This window comes from Myxine glutinosa, chromosome 1 (assembly GCF_964187855.1).
Source record: "Myxine glutinosa chromosome 1, kmMyxGlut1.1, whole genome shotgun sequence".
Taxonomy (NCBI): Eukaryota; Metazoa; Chordata; class Myxini; order Myxiniformes; family Myxinidae; genus Myxine; species Myxine glutinosa.
This window is the reverse complement of record NC_136261.1, coordinates 151,663,200-151,684,070: the sequence shown is the minus strand read 5'-3', so window position 1 is coordinate 151,684,070 and position 20,871 is coordinate 151,663,200. Positions and strand designations below refer to the sequence as shown.

At 47.5% G+C, this 20,871-nt stretch overlaps 1 protein-coding gene across 2 annotated transcripts in view; it reads left to right on the top strand.

The window, feature by feature from the left end:
• Window positions 1-20,871, top strand: part of LOC137429790 (integrin alpha-M) — a 240,431-nt gene that overhangs the window by 203,373 nt on the left and 16,187 nt on the right. For both annotated transcript variants that reach the window (XM_078778582.1, XM_068120046.2), the window contains 6 exons: window positions 560-661; window positions 8,207-8,286; window positions 14,093-14,164; window positions 15,106-15,175; window positions 19,233-19,331; window positions 19,577-19,648. In XM_078778582.1, coding sequence (XP_078634708.1) covers window positions 560-661; window positions 8,207-8,286; window positions 14,093-14,164; window positions 15,106-15,175; window positions 19,233-19,331; window positions 19,577-19,648 — 495 coding nt within the window. The remainder of the gene's footprint in view (window positions 1-559; window positions 662-8,206; window positions 8,287-14,092; window positions 14,165-15,105; window positions 15,176-19,232; window positions 19,332-19,576; window positions 19,649-20,871) is intronic.

The window sequence follows — 20,871 nt, the reverse complement described above, 5'->3', positions numbered from 1 at the left end:
ATTTGGAATTTTCTCCTGGTGTCAGCGAGAAACTCACCAATCCTTCATGAAGGACATCAACTAATGATGTCCACCAACTAATGACGTTTATAGCTGGGTTGGGATTCAAATCCAGGCAAAACAGCTTAAAATGTGAGTGTGCGTATCTATATGCCATCCTGCCAACCCCTATGGCCATCAGGCTGCAAGTTTTTATTTTTAGATGTTGTGTGGCATTTACATACATTACTTATTCCGTGGGATTAAAAACCTTTTGAAGCTTCACAATACTTTCTTCCTTCGACACCATTAGCTTACAAACTTTCTGCAATGGCTGAACAATTTCAGCCACCTTTACTCATTCTGGATGCAGAAACCTATCATCGAATGTTGCTTATTCACTGCTGTCACCTTCATACTTTCTGATACTGCTCACAGCATATGATTGAGAGCCAGAAAGAAAATAAAATTCAAATTTTTTGTCATGTCCTCAACACTTTCACGTTGCAATTAACTCTTCGGCAGCTATTTCACGAATAGCAAATAGTTTACTTGTACTATTTTATTGTTTCTCTTGTAGGTTGCAGGAGACGTACACTGTAGATTGCTTGCAAATGGATTGGCTGAACACTCTTCACTGTTTTGTCCAGTCGACCCTCCAGTCTTCAAAATGTCTGCAAAAGTGAATATTCACACTTTTAATAATTTTATTCTACTGCCTTTTTTGCATTTGACCATCTCTGTCATTTCTCTAAACTTAAATTCTGGTCTTGGCACTTGTTTCATACTTTGACATGGACATGCTTGAGGTTTGTAATTTCTCTATCATGTCGTTAGAGTTTCCCTTGATTGAATTTATGTACCAACACTTCTACAAATCTTAGTCACTGTAATACATAAAAAATACATTGCCTCAACTATGGCAGCTGTTAGTAATCAATGGTTTGTAAGTACAAAGTACATTGTCCTTAATATTACCCCAAATTACTATCTTTGTTCAGTTGACATTGTGACATCCCCTAATTATACAAGTTAAAGGATCAATGGATTTAGGGGTATGGGTGAATGGTCACCTTTATTTTGTGTATCGCACAACAACAACAACAACAACAACAACAACAACAACATGCATTTTAAGGCCATTTTCCCTGCAAGAGCGGGGGTTAGCCTTGCGGTCCCCATGACAATCTTCTCCATTTTGCCCTATTTTCTGCATCTCCCCTTGTTAACCCCCTTGCCCGCATTTCTTCTTCGACCATCTTTGGCCAAGTCTTTCTCGGTCTTCCCCGTCCTCTACTTCCTTCTACATTCATTTCCATCACTCTTCTCAACCAGTCACTTTCATCCTTCCTCAACACATGACAAGCCATCTCAACCTGTTCCTCTTCACAGCAACAATCACAGGCTCTATTCCCATCATCTTTCACAATTCATCATTTGTCTTCCTCTCTCTCAACGATACTCCACACATCCACCGAACCATTCGCATTTCCACCCTTTCCAGCCTTCTTTCGTGCTCTACGTTCATTACCCATGTCTCGCTCCCATAAATCATAACACTTCTCACACATGCAGCATACACCTTTCCCTTCAGCTTCAACGACACTCCCCTCCTCGTCAGAACGCCACTCAGTTTCCGAAACTTCTTCCATGCACATCTCACTCCATCAACTGTTGCCGAGTCTGATCCACCTTCTCCATTCAGCATGTCTCCTCGGTAACAAAATGTTTTCACACCTTCCAGCTTCACGCCGTCTCCAAGATCCAACTCAACATTTCCTCCATCTGCAGGTCCCTCTGTGCACACCTTACACTTGAATGTAGCTGCCACACTGGTTAATGACCCTCTCAAACCACTACATTTTTGATGAACCCACTCAGCGCACATTGTACATTGAATGGAATTCACTCCAACACCCTTCCTGTACACAGCACACGGCCACTTCCCAGTTCTTTCCACCTCACCACATGCTTTACCACTTGCCATCACCTTCGTTTTTCTGATATTCACCTTCAGACCTTTTGACTCCATACATTCCTTCCACTTGTTCATCTTCTCCTTCAGTCCATCCATACTTTCTGCAATCAACACCAGATCATCTGCAGAAAACAACTCCCACGGTAAACCCTCCTTTACGTTCCGAGCCAGCACCTCCATCACAGCTACAAATAGTAGTGGACTTAGTACCGACCCCTGATGCACTCCCACCTTCACCTCAAACTCACCGCTGTTCCCGTCCTTCGTCCTTACAGCTGTGCGCGCTCTTTTGTACATTGCCATCACTACTCTGATCAACCATTCCTCCACTCCTAACTTACACAATGCCCATGTCACTACTTCACTTGGAACCCCATCGAATGCTTTCTCCAGGTCAACAAACCCAAGAAACAACTTCTTCCTCTTCTCCCTGTAACTCTCCTGCAACTGCCACACAATAAAAAGCGCGTCTGTCGTTCCTCTTCCTGGCATAAATCCAAACTGCATTTCGTCAATCTTCACTTTCTTCCTCATCCTCCTCTCCAACACCCTTTCCAATACCTTCATTCCATGCTCCAATAACTTTATCGCTCGATACGAGCCACAGTCCAGAGGGTCACCTTTCCTCTTGTATTGAGGGACGAGGGTACTCAGTTCCCAATCCACTGGAATGCGGCCTTCTTTCACCACCAGATTACAGATCTCTGTCATTCTCTTCACACCCCAACTTCCCACTGCCTTCAACATATCTCCCACAACTCCCGTCGGCCCTCCCGCTTTTCTACTCTTCATTGCTTTTATCGCTTCCTCAACTTCCTTCTCAGTTATGTTCTCTGCCGGTCCTAAAACAGGGTTACTCTCTATGTTGCCATCCCATTCATTCTCTGTATTCAACAGTATTTCCATATATCTCTTCCATCTTCCTTTAATTCCATCTGGGTCCACAACGATTTGTCCCACTTCATCCTTCAAGCAACTCACCCCCATCACATCACACCTCTCTTTCGCTATCTGCTTTGCAATCCTGAATACCGCTCTCTGACCCTCTTCCAAATCCAAGCGTTCTCCGAACATTTTCCTACATGCCTCCTGCGCCTTTGCTACCTCTTTCTTTGCAGCCTTCTTGGCTGCCTTATAACTTTCATGCACTGCCTTTTCTGCCCCCATACCCTTCGCCTTCTGCCACTCCTTGAACTTCTTCCCCTTCTCCTCAATCTTCTTTCCAACTTCATCATCCCACCACCATGTTTCCGAGTGCCTCGGTGGTCCTTTTGTCCATCCACATACCTCACCAACGGCTCCCAAGAGACTATCTTTCATTGACATCCAACCACTTTCATGCTCAACCACATCATCCTCTGCCATATTCAGCCTCTCTTTTAATGCCTCCCTCACTGTCATCTCTTTCAACCTCCACACCTTCATTCTCGCTTGGTACTTCACCCACCGAGCTCTCATCGCACCTTTCACCCTTATGTCGCAGACAACCAAGTGGTGCTGTGAAACAGCCTCCTCCCCCGGGATCACCTTTGTGTCCCGGAGGTGCCCCCTATCTCGCCTATGCACCAGCAGGTAGTCAACGGTTGTCGTCGAACCACCTGACGTGTATGTAACAAGCTTATTATTCTCTTTCTGGAACTGAGTATTACAAACCAACAAATAAGCTCCATCAGCAAACTCCAAAATCCTTTCACCTTCTCCATTTCTCACACCATATCCTTAACCCCCATGAACTCCCTCAAAACCGTCCATACTGCTTCCCACATGTCCATTTAGGTCTCCTCCTACCACAATAACTTCCTCATCTTGCACGTTTTCCATCAGCTTCTCTATTGCACACCAGAACTTGTCCTTCTCTTCATCGCTCCGACCAACTTGCGGAGCATATCCCGAGATGACGTTCACCAAGAGCTTTCCAATCATCATTTTCACCATCATCAACCTATCACTCACTCTAGTCACACTCACCACACTGTCTACAAACTCCTCAGAAAACAGGACACCAACACCATTCATGCCTTCTGGGCACCCTTGCCACACAAACTTGTATTTCTGTCCCTGTCTACCCTTCACCATTCTCACACCACTTCCCTTCCATCTCGTCTCCTGCACACAACATATGTCCATTCTTCTTCTGGCCAATACTTCCACCACTTCTCCTGATCTCCCTGTCATTGTCCCTACATTCCATGTCCCAAAGCTCAGAAACCGATCTCCACGTCAGGCATCAGACGTTTCGTCGTCATAAATGGAATGATTTCCACCCTTGCTTCGATCGGGTTCCCCACCTTGAGTTTTGACGAGAGGGAGTGGGGTCCCCCACGGGGTACTTCGGGCTGTACCCTGCCCATATGTAGTTGTAATTGTCATGGTTCTCTTTTTGAGGCAATGTTTTTATGGCCGGATGCCCTTCCTGATGCCAACCCTTTTAGTCGCCTCTTACGACACGCAGGGATACGGTCGGTGTACCTATTCTAAACCGGGGTACACACCAGGAAGTATCGTACGGTCCAAAAAAAATCTAAGTGAGCAAGAAAGGAATAGGAACAACAGTCAAATGACTTAAAAATCTAATCTAGTGAGCAAGTGTTGATAACAGCAACTGTACGTCACAAACGACACTCCGAGCTGGTAAAGTTTTTCCAAGATGGAAAAGACAAATAAAACCTCAGAGTTCTTCCGGATATTTTGTAGTCGCACCTAAAGCAACATAATAGACTGAAAAGAATGTCTGAAAATGTACAATTAAAGTGAAAATGATTGAGATGGAAGGCCTGTCATCATACGGTCTCCCACTGGGAGCAGCGCGACATGGTACACATTTACATAGAGAATTTGTGTCAACCTCCCACCCCTTCATAACTCGTAAGACAACCTTTCTCTTATGAGTTATGACCTACCCTTCGTCCCCTAGCCAGTTTGGTTGAGATTGAATAACTTACGACCCAATGCATCGAATAAGACAGACACCAAATTGTGTATTTTAGTATGATGTTTAATGATGATGATGATGATTATGATTTAACTAAACGAGCCTTCAAGTGTTGTCATGTAGCACTTTCAAGTGCTGGTCCACACATGCTATGGAGCGGTATGTAATGTGGAGCGGTTGCGGCCGAATATTATTAATTACTAGCAAAGGTACCCGGCGTTGCCCGCTCCTCCCATGCCTTCGCCTCCCTCATCCCACCCTTTACCCCTCCCTCCTGTCACCCTACCCCTTACTCCGGACTCTCACCTGAACCCTTCCCCTTCTTCCTCCTTTCACCTCCCCTACCTCCTCTCACCCCACCCCTCACTCTGGACTCTCACCCAAACCCTTCCCCTTCTTCCTCCTTTCACCTCCCCTCCCTCCTACTAACCCCCCGCCCCTCGCTTCACACTACCACCCCACTCCTTCCTATCCCTCCCCCACCCACACCTTCCCTCCAGACTCCCACAAATAAAATTATTTTACACCACGTAGCGGAATAGAAGTATTCAATTAAAGTCAATGACGTCATACGTAGCGACACATTTTAGAAAATTACCTTACACCATGTATTTTGTTTAATTATTTTACACATCATGCGGCATACCTCGCACGGAGGCAATCTTGGCTGTGTTACAAGCTACAACAGAACTGAAATGGGGGATCAAAATGGCATAATAAAAGTATTCAATTAAAGTCAATGACGTTATCTGCAGCAACGCCTTTTATGAGATTATTTGCCACTTTTTTGCCTGTGAATTACCACTGTACCATAGCGCGGGAATGAACGAACACACACACACTCTTTTGTTACTTTTCTGCCCCTGAATTAACTAATGTAGTGCAGCCAGGCGACTTAACTGGGTACGTAATACCTCGTTGTTTCACTTCACCATATCACATTGCTCACTCGGCACTACCACATCGTAAAAAGACGCGTGTGAACACAGTGGGGACGCACCGCAGGTGTCTCAAAATACCACCCGTCGCTAGCAAATTCCCATCACTTTGCTGAATATGGAGAGGAGGGGTCTTCTTTTTCTTTTTAAGTTATATGGTATTTTTGGAGCCGCGAGTCTCTATATATATATGACAGAAAAATACTGGAATCCAGCGATCGTGTCCTTGAGCTGCAGGTGAACATCTTCGGCCAGTGATCCGACACAGCGAGTAACAGAACTGTCACTCAGGGTAATTTTCTCCACCAGGCCCTTCCCAGGGAAGCACGTTTCCACAAACATGCCGATGCACTTTCATGTATTCGCCAAAGGAAAACGGCTTCTATTTCTTGGCTATGATGCTGCTAATTTCATAGCTTGCCCATGCCATGGCCTTTGTGTCGTTTTTCAACTTAACTTCTTGAATAATAACTGTTCATTCTCGAGGGTCTTCTTCAGTTGTGATGTTCTTCTTGCGTGCTTCACCCATGATGTTGTCATATTTGGAATCATGGTGTATAGAGTAGTGGTACTTCACATTTCCCTTCTATGGCAATGCCAGTCTCCTTGCAGACCAGGCAAAGAACCTTGCTGTTATCCTCCCCAATGAAGAACTTCTCCCACTCCTTGTTGAATTGACGGTTCTCAGAATCAAGCTTCCACTTCATACCCTCCATTGCTGTGTTTACCGAAATGAGGACACTATAGAGTCAGCACTGAGGAACAAGGCCACGGGTGGTAGAGATGGGGAGGAATTAGGAGGAGTACATGCACGGCATATACTTCCTGTATTTCATTCTATTTCTCCATTTTTCTCAATGACTCCTCACAAAATCTTCCTTGAATGTAAAGTTTATAAACTATTCTTCCTTCTTCCTTTAAAAGTATTTTAAACATTTAAAAATGATCCACTTTCACCATCTTTGAGTCAAGAATTAACCATGTGTTCTTCTTCTCCTTCCTCTTCTTCTTCATGATTGATCACACTTATTCTTTTTCTTCAGAAAGATTATTTTGTTCCTTTCTGCTGTTTCTTTTGTTATATTGCATCCTCATCTGTTCTGTGTTCTAGCTCTTCCAGGAGCTTAATTACATATACACAAAAAAATCCATTGATGGGGGGATTAGGTAAGGTTAGCTCCACGGTCTGGACTGATGATGCTCGCAGTCTGGATATGGACCGCGGTTCGCCTTTTGAGGGTACCTGCTTTAGATAACCCATAATAGTACATGGATTTCCTGCACTCTCTTATTTTTTAAATCTCAGAACCTCCTTGTGCAGTTGGCAATGCTTCTGGTTTAAATGGCTGAAAATGTTTGGCAGATTCAACATGCCAATCCCCACATCTTTCATACTTTGAAGCAGACTCAATCTAGGATCCTCATATAGAGGAGATTTGTAAAAACAGATGGTTAAAATCTTCGTGTTTCCTACAAGAATCGCAGATCCCAGTAGAGTGGCACCCTATCCTATGGAGGTATGAATTAAGACAATAGTGCAGGAGGAGGAATGACAGCCTTGCTTACATAAATGTACTTAGTTATAGATTATTGCTAATTTCTTTAAACTTTCAGATTTCACTCCAGATTTTGACACTTATCCACAGGATCCAATCCTCAAATCTAAATCTAGATTTGGATTATATACTTTAATTAGTCCGTGGGAGAGCATCGTGGTTCCAAGGCAAGGAATTTTTTAGCAGGCCGAACAAAATGCCAGCTTAAGAACTCAGCAATGTGACAGAGGGCTGACCAAGATGGCGCGCCACCATTTTAGTGAGGCTTATTTTGGTATTTTTGATGAGCACCCCCTATCTTCTAAAGGGGTGTTTGAATTTACCCAAATACCCAGTTTTCATTCATGTACTCCCTTGGAGTTCCCTTCGTATGCATGCAAAGATTCAGCCTGATAGGTTTCATGGTTTTGGAGTTATGGAGGAGACACTAACTGACTTTGACTGACTGGCACACTGGCGCGTATTCTCTTTTATTGGTATAAATGATCGAGCCGTGGCTTTCAGGTAAACAATGTTCCCAAAAAAACATAGACTCTACTAATATTTCACTCGCTAAGTAATTGATTGTTCATTCAAACTTTCAAAAAATGTATTAAATCAATTGAAAGAAAACTGATTCGTAATCCTTTATGAAGGTGTGGAGTGGTGGAGGTGGGAAGGAGCAGGGGGTGGCATGTCTCCCCCTCCACCCCCCCCCCCCCCCACCCCAACCTCTGTATCCACCACCAATCGATGCCAAAGTTATTTAAGCATATTTGTGCCGAAATTGGCCAGGTATCAAAAGGAAATCACATTCTGAAATGATTTTACTTTCTCCTTGTAGAGTTCTTTTATACTGAATTTCTGGGTGACCCAGGTGATCTCAAATGATACATCGCTTTCTCTGCAGGCCTTTGCAGTCAGGTAACAGCCAACCGCACATCATTACAAAGGAAAGTGTTCGGCATAAAGGAACTTTATTTATATGATCAACAAAAAGATTGCTTTATAACCTTATTGAAATGTCAATCTATTTTGAAGCGGATGTTTTTCCTGCAATCATTGGTGTAAAAAAATGAACTCATGGTATCGTTTGCATACAAGAGTACATTTTTTTGGCTGAGAGGTACCTTATCTATAAACCCTGCCAAGACACATAAATTGGAATAACAACAACAACAACAGGCATTTTAAGGCCATTTTCCCTGCTAGGGCGGGGGTTAGCCTTGCGGTCCCCATGACAATCTTCTCCATTTTGCCCTATTTTCTGCATCTCTCCTTGTTAACCCCCTTGCCCGCATTTCTTCTTCCACCATCTTTAGCCAAGTCTTTCTCGGTCTTCCCCGTCCTCTACTTCCTTCTACATTCATTTCCATCACTCTTCTCAACCAGTCACTTTCATCCTTCCTCAATACATGACCAAACCATCTCAACCTGTTTCTCTTCACAGCATCAATCACAGGCTCTATTCTCTCTATGAACTCTCTAAAAAGGTGTTCTATGAACACTTTAGTTATTTTAGCATATATTACCTTAACACCGAGTGGATTGCTCAGCAAATTCAGAGGTGCCCAAGGATAAGTGTAAACTGGTACCACTTATATGGGCAGGCACCTGAAGGCACCCTCGCTGAATTTTAACTGACAATACGACTGTGACATGTTCTTATCTCTGAAGTAAGTCCGATTTGCAGTGGGATTCCAACACACAAGCTCATACTTTTGAAACTTTTGAAAATGATCTTACTTTGCCTCCTTGAACGTCTTTGAAACATGCCCTTGTGGCGTACACGAAAGCCCACTGGCGTGGTGACATCATTTCGCGCACCAAGTGGGCGGCGGCCATGCCCGAGGGGTAGGCGTGGCCTCAGGATATACACCGGGCACGCAGCCCGGAGCGCGCCAGTGCTACAGTGACTTCTTTGGAATAAAGAACTATAAACTTACCGCGTTGTCCGCTTCCTCCTTGGTAGCAAGTCGTGCGCGTAGCACCGCGTGCTTCATTGGTGACCTCCGACATTCGAGTCAGCCGTCGCTGACTACCCGAAACCACCACAACAATGGCTACCAACGCGGTCTCCATCAAGCTCCCCGAATTCTGGGAGTCACAAGCCGAAGTTTGGTTCCTGCAGGCGGAAGCCCAGTTCCGACTTCGAGGCATCACAGTGGACGAGACCATGTACTGCCACGTGGTCGCCGCCCTCGGGCCCGGCACGGACACCCACGTCGTATCGGTCCTAAGGGATCCACCTGCCGACGGCAAGTACGAGGCGGTCAAGCGTCGTCTCCTCGCCACGTTCGGCCTTACGGTGGACGCACGGGCCGATCGCCTCTTGGACCTCCCCGAGATCGGGGACACGCGACCGTCGGTGCTGGCGCTCATGGGCGACGAAACACCGAACGCTCTATTCCGGGCGTTGTTTCGACGCCAGCTGCCAGCACGAGTCCACCTCACTTTGGCTGGTTCCGCGTTAACGGAACCCCGTGCGCTCGCTGCTGAGGCCGACAAATACTACGCGGCTTTGGACACGCAGGCGAGTCTTGGCGCGGTTGCCGCTCCCGAGGCTCCCGAGGCTTTCCCCGATGCACCGCACCTCGTGTCCGCCGTCACGCCCTGCCCACCACCACCGCCGCCGCCGCGAAGTAAACCGCGGCCTCCGACGCCGCAGCTGCCCGCCTAGTGTTTCTTCCACGCCAAGTTCGGCCACGAGGCTCGGCAGTGTCACCCGCCGTGCTCATTCGGCAGGTCGGGAAATGGGCGAGCCGGCGCTCGGTGGCAACGGTGAGCGTCGGCAATTCAAACAGCCTTCTGTGTATAACGGACACCTTGTCCGGGCGGCGTTACCTGTGCGACACGGGAGCGCAGGTGAGTGTCGTTCCTGCTGGTACGTCCGACAAGCACACCGCGGGCCGAGGTCCCGCGTTGCTTGCGGCCAATGGTACGTCTATATGCACGTACGGAAAACGCTGTCTCTCCCTGCGGTTCGGAGGTCAGGTTTTCCGATGGTCATTCGTTACGGCTGACGTGCCCATGGCACTGCTCGGCGCGGACTTCTTATGTGCTAATGGATTACTGGTCGATGTAAAGCGCAGAAGGCTTGTCCAGGCTGAGATGTTCAGCTCGCTCGCGTGTGCGCTGCCCGCCTCGTTGAGCAGCTCACAGAGCGGGTCACCGAGCGGCTCGCCGAGCGGCTTGCTGAGCGGTTCCGTTCCGGCCAGGTTCATCTGTACGCTTCCGGCAGCGGATGAATTCGCCCGCCTCCCCGCGGGTTTCCCGGCCCTCACGCGGCCCACTTTCTCGGCGGGGACCGTCAAGCACGGGGTGGAACATCACATCCCCACCGCCGGGCCACCGGTCTACGCCCAGGCACGCCGCCTCGAGCCGACGAAGCTCGCCGTAGCTAAAGCGGAGTTCGCTACGCTGGAGCGGCTCGGCATTGTGCGGCGCTCCGAGAGCGAGTGGGCGTCCCTGCTCCACATCGTGCCCAAGCCCGGCGGGGGATGGCGACCGTGCGGGGACTACCGGCGCCTCAACGACGCCACCACCCCCGACCGCTACCCCGTCCCCCACATCCAGGACTTCTCCGCCCGGTTGGCGGGGATGTCCTTCTTTTCAAAGGTGGACCTCGTACGCGGCTACCATCAGGTCCCTGTCAGGCCGGAGGACATCCCGAAGACGGCTGTCATCACGCCATTCGGGCTTTTCGAATTTCTTCGGATGCCCTTCGGTCTGAAAAATTCGGCTCAGGCGTTCCAGCGCCTCATGGACAGCGTCTTGCGTGGCTTGGAGTTTTTGTACGTCTACCTGGGCGACATCCTCGTCGCCAGCGCGTCCCGCGAAGAGCACCTTCGTCACCTCCGCACGCTCTTCGAACGTCTGGGCCAGCACGGCCTGATCGTGAACCCCGCCAAGTGCCGGTTCGGTGTCGCTGCAATCGACTTTTTGGGGCACCGCGTCACCAGGCATGGGGCCGTCCCCCTACCGTCCCAAGGTGGAGGCGGTGAAGGGGTTTCCGCGCCCCCGCACGATCAAGGGGCTCCAGGAGTTCCTGGGCATGGTAAACTTTTACCATCGGTTCCTGCCCCGCATCGCCCAGCTCCTGCGCCCCTTACACGAGGCCCTTTGAGGGAAGCCGGGCAAAGGTGACGTTACCTGGACCGAGCAGATGGACGCGGCGTTCTCGGGCGCGAAGCTCGCCTTGGCCAACGCCACCATGCTCGCGCACCCGGCGCCCGATGCACCGATCGCCCTCACCACCGACGCCTCGGACTACGCGGTGGGTGCGGTGCACGAGCAATGGGTGCGTGGTGCTTGGCAACCGCTGGCGTTCTTCAGCCGGCAGCTTCGCCCGCCCGAACGCCGTTACAGTACCTTCGACCGTGAGTTGCTTGGGCTTCACCTGGCGGTCAGGTACTTCCGCCGTCTGCTCGAGGGCCGTGCGTTCACGGCCTTCGTCGACCACAAGCCGCTGGTTTTCGCGATGGGCAAGGTCGCCGAGCCGTGGTCGGCCCGGCAACAGCGTCACCTCGCTGCCGTGTCCGAGTACACGAAGGACATCCGACACGTCGTGGGAAAGGACAACCCGGTGGCCGACTGCCTTTCCCGGGCCGTCGCCCACGCAGTCCACCTTGGCATCGACTATGCCAGGATGGCGGCGGACCAGGCCGCCGACCCCGGGGTCCAGGCCTTGCGGACCGCCGTCACGGGCCTCCGCGTCACCGAGGTGCCCCTCGACGGCGCGGGCACGGCCCTCGTTTGCGACGTCTCCCTCGGGCGGCCTCGCCCCATCGTGCCCGCAGGCTGGCAGCGCCAGGTTTTTGACGCCATCCACGGCCTGTCCCACCCGGGCACGAAGGCCTCCCAGAGGTTGGTCGCTGACAAGTTTGTCTGGCATGGCCTCCGGAAGGCCGTCCGCGGTTGGACCAGGACGTGCCTCGCGTGCCAGTGCGCGAAGGTGCACCGGTACACCCAGGCCCCCTTGGCCCCGTTTACGGTGCCGGAACGTCGGTTCGACCACGTGCACGTGGACCTAGTGGGACCTCTGCCCCCCTTGCGGGGTTTCACCCATGTCCTTACCATGGTGGACCGCACCACCCGGTGGCCGGAGGCCGTGCCTTTGGATGCGACGACGGCGGCAGACGTCGCGCAGGCGTTCATCGCCACCTGGGTCGCCCGGTTCGGCGCCCCCTCGGACATCTCGTCCGACCGCGGCCCCCAGTTCACCTCGGAGCTCTGGGCCGCGGTCGCACGGGGGCTCTGGGTCCAGCTGCAACGAACCACGGCCTACCACCCCCAGGCCAACGGCCTGTGCGAGCGATTCCACCGCTCGTTGAAGGCCGCGCTCCGGGCCACCCTCTGCGACGGTGGCTGGGTCGACAGGCTCCCCTGGGTCCTGCTGGGCCTCCGGACGGCGCCCAAGGAGGACCTGCGCGCATCCGCGGCGGAGTTGGTCTTTGGACAACCGCTGCGGGTGCCGGGCGAGTTCCTCCCCGACCCCACGGCACCTTGGCCCGCAGCGCAGGAGCGTTCTGCGCTGCAGGAGACCGCCCGGAGGTTCGCCCCGGTGCCGACGGCGCACCACGGGCACCCCCCTACACACGTCGCCCCGGAGCTTCGCACCACGGAGTACGTCTTCGTCCGGCACGACACCCACCGGACACCACTGTGGCCCCCATACAACGGGCCTTTCCGCGTGCTGGAGACCGGGGTGAAACATTTCACCCTGGACATCGGCGGCACTCCTGACCGGGTCTCCATAGACCGCCTCAAGCCAGCCCACCTCGACGTGGACCACCCACCGCCGGTGGCTCGGCCCCCGCGTCGGGGCCGCCCCCCTGCGGGCGGACCCCCGGCACCGCCCAGCACCGCAGGCATGCCGCCCCCCGGTCCGGCACCCATCCCGGGTACAGCCGGGGGCATCCCACTTGGCATCCCTGCACCCCGGACGCCGCCGGTCGCCAGAGGGCGCTTCGGCCGGGTCATCCGTTTGCCCCGCAAACTGGCCCTCCAGGTGCGTGGGAATTCTGGGGGGGCGCGTGTGGCGTACACGAAAGCCCACTGGCGTGGTGACATCATTCCGCGCACCAAGTGGGCGGCGGCCATGCCCGAGGGGTAGGCGTGGCCTCAGGATATACACCGGGTGCGCAGCCCGGAGCGCGCCAGTGCTACAGTGACCTCTTTGGAATAAAGAACTATAAACTTACCGCGTTGTCCGCTTCCTCCTTGGTAGCAAGTTGCGCGCGTAGCACCGCGTGCTTCACCCTCCTTGATAATGATCCACTTCATGACATACAGTATATGCTCCTCCAAATCACCTCCAAAAATCACTCCTACCCCTCCAATGGAAAACATCGCACCAGGTCATTTGTATTATTCCACAACTCCTCCTTGCTTTATTCTCTCACCAAATGGCAGCCATTACAAACACCATGCACATACAAACACAGGAACATAGGGTGCAGCTGCACCCCAAAGTGTTTTTGTGTGTAGGTACAATAGTGAAATATGGTAATGCACCCCTATAACCACATTGACTTGTCACTATAAAAGCTGCATCCCGCAGGGTAAAATTATCCCCACGGACATACATGCATTTATTTTGCTGTCTGTTGATTGATAAAATTGTGCTTGAAATGCTGTCTGGGGCCTAGCCTTGGCTGGCTTCATCCAGTAAATGCTTTGATGTTGTGGGCGTTTTCATTGATTTATTTTGTATTTTTCTGATTGAAAGTGAAAGATACAAGACGGCATTGAGCAGAGTTCAAGAAAAAATATATCGAGCAGCAAACATTTTTGTGTCTGGGTAAGGAGCAGCATGCTTATGTGCCATTTTGTTTTTGCTGTTTTCATATTGTTCACAAAAAGGAGATAACATACTTATTTTCATGGGTTTGAACAATTGCTACTCACCCCATGAATCATCATAACAGTGCTGACGTGCGTCTCTCAGGCCAAAACCATTCTGGCAATTTCGACAAGTTATTTGATAAGTACAATCATAGGTCTTGAAGATCTTGAAGAAATTACCAGAATGTTTAGGTGGAAAAGGCGCTGAGCCAACTTCACAGTATTGGATGAAGCGCTTTTTCCTCTGAAACTACACACAATATTTCGATGAAACTTGACCAGAACCTTCACCACCCGTGATGTACCGAAGTTTGTTCATGGCATTAAAAAAAATCTGCCCCTTTGGGGGTCTATGGGAGGGTTGCCCCCCAAAATAGGTATTTGCTTTCTTCTCAGAAACGACACACGCAATTTGGATGAAACTTAACCACAACCTTCATCACCCGTGATGTACCAACGTTTGTTCAAGGCATTGGAGAAGATTGGGGTCTGAGGAGGTGTATGGGGTTGGGTTAGGGCAGGGTCAGGGTGTTGCCCCCCAAAATAGGTATTTTTTGTTTGTTTGTTTAAAGTCTTTAGATTATGTTAATATGATTCTACATGCTGCCCTGTCTTCTAGCAACCATTGAAATTGGTTTAAAATACCTTTAGTCAGTGCAATATACTGTTTATTCTACCAGGTGAGCGCCCCAGGGGTATCGCCCCTACGTTTTTCATCGTCTGCACTGTTTCAATCATCTCACTGTTAATAATTTAAAGGTTCTGCAGAGACTTTTAGCGTCTCTGACTTTAAATAGTTGTCTTGTGTGCCATATTTTATATGCACAAATCCCACCAAGTCATCATAGATTTCAAGTATATTTTTGCCTGATATTTCTCTTTTTTCTTTAATTCCAGAGAAAAGACGCAATATCTGTCAGTGTTCAAAACAGACAATGGAAATGTATCTTTGGCGTACAACTTCCTGGTAAGACTTTTCACTGTTTGAGTTGCTGGTTGTCCAAGGTGTTGTGACTATCTTCTACTATATAATAGAGCCCTTTGTCTGTGTCGCCATTTTTCTCAGCTTCGCTTTTTTGGATTTTTAAAAAATTGCTCTATAGTGCCGAAACTTTTTTGATTAATGACAGTTATATACAAGTACACATTCGCATAAATAAATACAAAACAATCACCAGACATTTGAACACAAATAATAAAACAAATCTGGAAGCGGTCAAAGTTGGTGGTGAGGCTTCTTCTTCTCCCTGAACATCATCATACTTATCTCAGAAACGTGATGAACGGTACATTCACCAGCAGATATTCAACGAAAAGGTAAAATGATGATTTGACATTTGTGATGGATTCTGATTTGGATGTAATTGCTTTTCCATTATATTTTCCCTCATTTCAAATATGTTAATGTTTCTTTTTCGCTTGAGCAACGCCGGGTACTCCAACTATAAACGCTTTTGTACCTGACAGGGTACAAATACAAATACAACTTGTCTGGGTGGTAACATAGGCCTTGTGGCCGCGGCTTCATACAGGGGGTGTGGGGGACCTGGAGAGGGGCGTAAATTCTCCATGTAAATGTTTACCGTGTAGCGCCACCTGGTGATGGCGTTAGAGGGTATTACAATTTCCTTTTTTACCTGGGCAATGCTGAAGTTAAAGCAGTCTTTGCACAGGTAAATTATTCCTCCTTCCCTTCCCCCCTCCCCCAAAACGGAGGGGCCTGTCAAAGGTGTATATGTAGTATAATATTTCCCCTCCCTCTCCTCTCACCTCCACCTCCTCTCCCCCTACCACTCCCTCTCCCTCTCCTGCGTCCCCCCATCCCCACCCCCCATCCCCCGGCAATGCCGGGTACTCCTGCTAGTCTGTCATAAATATAATTTTATATTTAAAGTTAAAGCCTTTGTTCATAGTAATATTCACCAAGTGTCAAATCATGATTGTGAGATTCACAAAAAACCGACTATATAATTTTATTTATAACAGAATGATGGAATGAAGAAAAAAAAAAAGAAATTGGTTTTTATGAATAACTTTTACAAATAAATATCCCAAATGTTAAATGGCTGACCTTTTCTTGATATTTAATCTCCATTGAATTGTCAATTGATTTCTAAAAAGCTGAACATCAAACAGTGAAGTCTGACAATAGGGGGAAAAACAAATAAAGCAGAAGAACCATGGTGTTGCAGAATAAGTCAACATGACAACTTGCAATATGGCTGTTAATAGAATATGTAACCGAGGCTTTACAGATGAGTGCATTTCGACTCATTTGGCAATTGCCCGAATGGTGATTCGTCAAATTACAATGTCGCCTTGACTAAAGGAATAGGACATGAGCTTGATAGATTTTGTATGCAGCTTTAGCACCAGAATGAGAGAGAGTGAGAGAGTTTATTGAGACACACAGAGCCAGAAACTGTGACACCCAAGACCAAAATTTAGAGAATTTGGCTTCGTTACAGACTGTCAAAGACACAGAACCCACTGCTGAATGTGATTGCACTCCTAACCACAGCGTCAGTCAGCATACAGGCTTTAGATTGAAGAACTAGTCCAGGCTTGTACGTGAAGGGATTAATATATTTTGTTACACAATAAACTTTGGTGCAGGAAGAGGCCATTCTGCCAATCTTGTCGCCTGTACTGCACCAACCTCAGAGACCATCACCCAAACACACACAAACTACTTACAAGTCCCATCAATATCTCTGTAACCCTCTATATCCAATGCTTATAGGTACCTATCTAATTCCAAGTTAAACCTATCTTCTGTTTCTGCTGTCATTACCTTCTTAGGGAGACCATTCCATGCTTTAACTACTCTCTGATTGAAAGTCACCTGCCTTAATACTGTTCTAACTCTCATTTTACTTTCAGGCTTTGGCCTCTGATCCTATCACTGTCTATTCTGCTGAAAAGCTCTTCTACATTTATTTTGTGTGTACCCTTAACGATCATAAACATCTCCATCAAATCCCAATGAAATCACCTTCTTTCTGAAGTATAAAGTCCTATTTCCTTCTTTCTGAAGTATAAAGTCCTATTTCCTTCAGCCGCTCCTCATAGCTTAGTCTAACTTGGCCTGGGATCATTTTTGAATAGCCCTACGCTGTACCCTTTCTGTGGCAGCTTTGTTCTTCTTCAGATGTGGTGATCAAAACTGTACACAATATTCTCGGCGACGCCTCACTCAATTTCTGTACAGTTACACCTTTTGACTTATAATTTATCTCCCTACTAATACAACCTAAACCCTGATTAGCTTTACCTGTAACTGCCTGGCATTGTGCTGTCTGCTTACCTCCTGTATATATTACCACCCCTTGATCCTTCTCCTATGTGAGACTATCCAAGACTCCAAGTATATTTATTATACACTTCCTACTTTCATTATTGTAGCCTGGTGTGTTGTCTTAGTGGTTAGGGTGCCGGGTTGGGATCCTAGGATCCTGGGTTCAAATCCCGGTCAATCGCTGAATTAACACCAGGGGGTTTGACTCAGCCTGTCATCCTTCCGAGGTCGGCAAATTGAGTACCAGCTCACTGGTAATTCCCTGTGTGTCGCAAGATGCGACTAACAGGGTTGGCGGCAGGAAGGGCATCTGGCCATAAAACATTGCTTCAAAAAGGGGACCAAGGTGCCCGAAAAAGGCCAACCCCTGCTCTGCGGGGAAAAATGGCCTCCAAAGGTGGTTCTTCTTCTCTACTTTCATTATTCTTCCCCATACCCAGCACCTTCCACTTTTTATGTTAAACTGCATCTGTCAAATTTGTGCCAAATCTATGGAGGTATCTAGACTTTCCTGAATCTATCAAAAGCTCTAGATGTGTCTGGAGAGATGGCCCTGCTCTCATGTCTGACATTGAGGGCTTCTGTCCATTATTGAGAAAGAAAGTAGAAGCATCAGGCTTAAGGTGGAGTGACCTGGTCTGAATCAGAATTGGTAATCTGAGATGAGGTCAATGGAGAAAAGAAAGGATTTTATATCAACTGAGATGATGGATTCGATGACCTTGCTGATGATTGGAAGTAAGCCGCTTGGTCTGTAGTTAAGGGGATTTTGGAATTGGCCTGGAATTGCCACCGCTTAGTTGTGACAAAATGATATTAAATGTCAACGATATTATTTGTATTGCCTGGATCTTCTCTTATCACATATCTTCAACAGATGTTGATGGCTTAGTCTTACCTTTGGAGTTTTTGAAATTCGAGCTATACTACGGTACTTGTGTTATGCCATTCTCAGAGAGGCTCATTACCCCTGCCACCTGTCTGTCTGTTTGTCTGATTGTGAACAGGATATCTCAAAAAGTTGTGGACGGACTATGACAAAACTTGGTAGATGAGTTGGGTATGTGACAAGAACAAGCTGATTCCCTTTTGGTTCAGGTCCAAATCCAGATCCGGCCTATCGATGAGATACAAAACATAAACTGTTCAGCTTGGTGGAGGAATGTGTTCTTCCGAGTGCCGTTCTAGTTCGGCATGTTTTTTGTGAACCTCTGAAAACTTTGTGTCATCCTGATATTTATCTTAGCTTTTATGAAAATAAACTTCAATGTGACGCATTCAAACATCAACCTCTGGAAGGGTGGTTGATACAAATAAACACTCAAAAGTGACCTATTTTGTAACTCATTACGTTTTTAGTTTATACATCAAACCATCATACCTCATGGCCTACAATAATCATATATGTATTTACACACATATGAAGAATTAATAATAACGTTTATCTTTTATAAATTTTTCAATAAATAGGTAAAAAGAAGATTTCTACCACAACGAGACTGATTAGGAAGAGACAAGAAGACAGCAATTGCCTTGAAATTTACTCTCGAGTGAAAGTTAGAAGGAAAACAAACTGATTTTCCTTTCCTTAGGAGCAAATTGCCATGTCTTTGAAATTTCAACGACGTGGTAAAAGGAATATCTGAATGTGTCTTCAAAATTTTGTACGGTGTGCCATAAGAACTGGTTATATATCACTGCTTACTATTTGGTGTTTTATGAACAGGTTGAAAACATTGGAGCTTCTGTACAACAGTTAAAACTTCATATTGCTGCTCCTTTGTCCATTGATAAGCATGAATTTGCTGAGTACACCAATCCCATGGTAAGTGTTATTGATCAAAGTCACAATTTCCTTTCTCTATCCACGTTTCTTCCTTCTGGCACAATAAGTGGTTTGAAAAGACCATTAAAAGCACCGTGTCATTGGAATAATAAATGAAAATTTACATCATTCAGATAAAGTGAATGACAATGAAACCAAATCAATGGCCAAGGTACAGTATAAGTAATGATAGCCAAAGAGACAACTTAAGTGGTTCATCAATGGTGTTTGTGGTGTTGTTACAGATTAACACCACTTCCACCTGCTCGAAAACTATACAACGGAAGCCAAAGAAGGAGGGTTCGAGAGATATATGGGTAAGATATTTTGCTTCTAGACTCTCACTACTCTTCGTATTCATATTATGTTGTGGGTTTATCAAGAATAAAAAAAAATCTCCAAAAAAGATAATACCGAGAGGTGTCCTGACCACAACACCCAGGGGTTCAATGTCTTGATTGGTGGAGCTCTAGCATGAAAACTACATAAATTATCAGCACCCTCAGGGCAGTCTATCAGTGGTTAGCATGTTGTGGGACCCATGAACACAAGTTAGTCAGTGAAAGGATAGAGGAGTAGGGTTACAGACTGTAATGAATGATGAAATAGCCTTTGGTCAATATCAGGCTTTATTAAACTTGAATCAAAGGATGATCTATGAAAAAAAACAACATAGACTCAACAGGAGTATTTTATAGTCAATAGGTTACAAATATTAAGTGAAGTAATACAAACAATTCATCTTGCAAAGAACTCTCTCTCTTACCAACATGAATCATTGTCTGACTTTGGCTCACAGCATGCCAAGTCTCACATGAGTGTTCGCGCAGCCAGATCTTAAATAGCCTCGAGCCCCATGCGGGCGACGCCAACAGTTCCTCTTCTTCACAATCATCACAATCTCCCCCACTGGCAAAATGAAGCTCCTAATTATTGCAAATCGAAATCAATCTAAATAATAATAATATTCGATAAATTTCAAACTAATAGCGGCATCAGGACGGTTACAACTACGAAGCAGATTATCAAACAAATCGATGGCAGATTACATATTCAAACGATTCGGGGGTCGGCACGATCGACCATTATGCGTTCGATAAATCCCCTGCTCAGGAGTACGTTCTTCCTTCTCCTGCGGCATCTCCTCGATTGCTGGGAGATTCTTCAGAGAAATGGGCGACACGGGCACTATCTCTGGCAAACCCTTGCTAGTTACAGCAATCTTCTCGGGAAAACCTTCGGGTGACTTTACCTGCAACTTAGGTTCCCAAAACCTATCCACAACCTTCCCTCACAGCACGAGATGACGAACTGACACTGTGGTCTCGTGACCATCAGCCAAGTGAGCAAGTGCATACTCTGCGTTAGCTTCGAGAAGATTCACTTCATCCACGAGAGGCTCGTATTTGCTTTGACGCATAGATCGACATAACAAGACCGGTCCCGGAGCGGACAACCATGTTGGTAACGAGTGTCCACTGGAACTGCGGCGATGATAGGAAAACAAGCGTCTGTGTGGCATTACGTTAGTGGCTGTGAA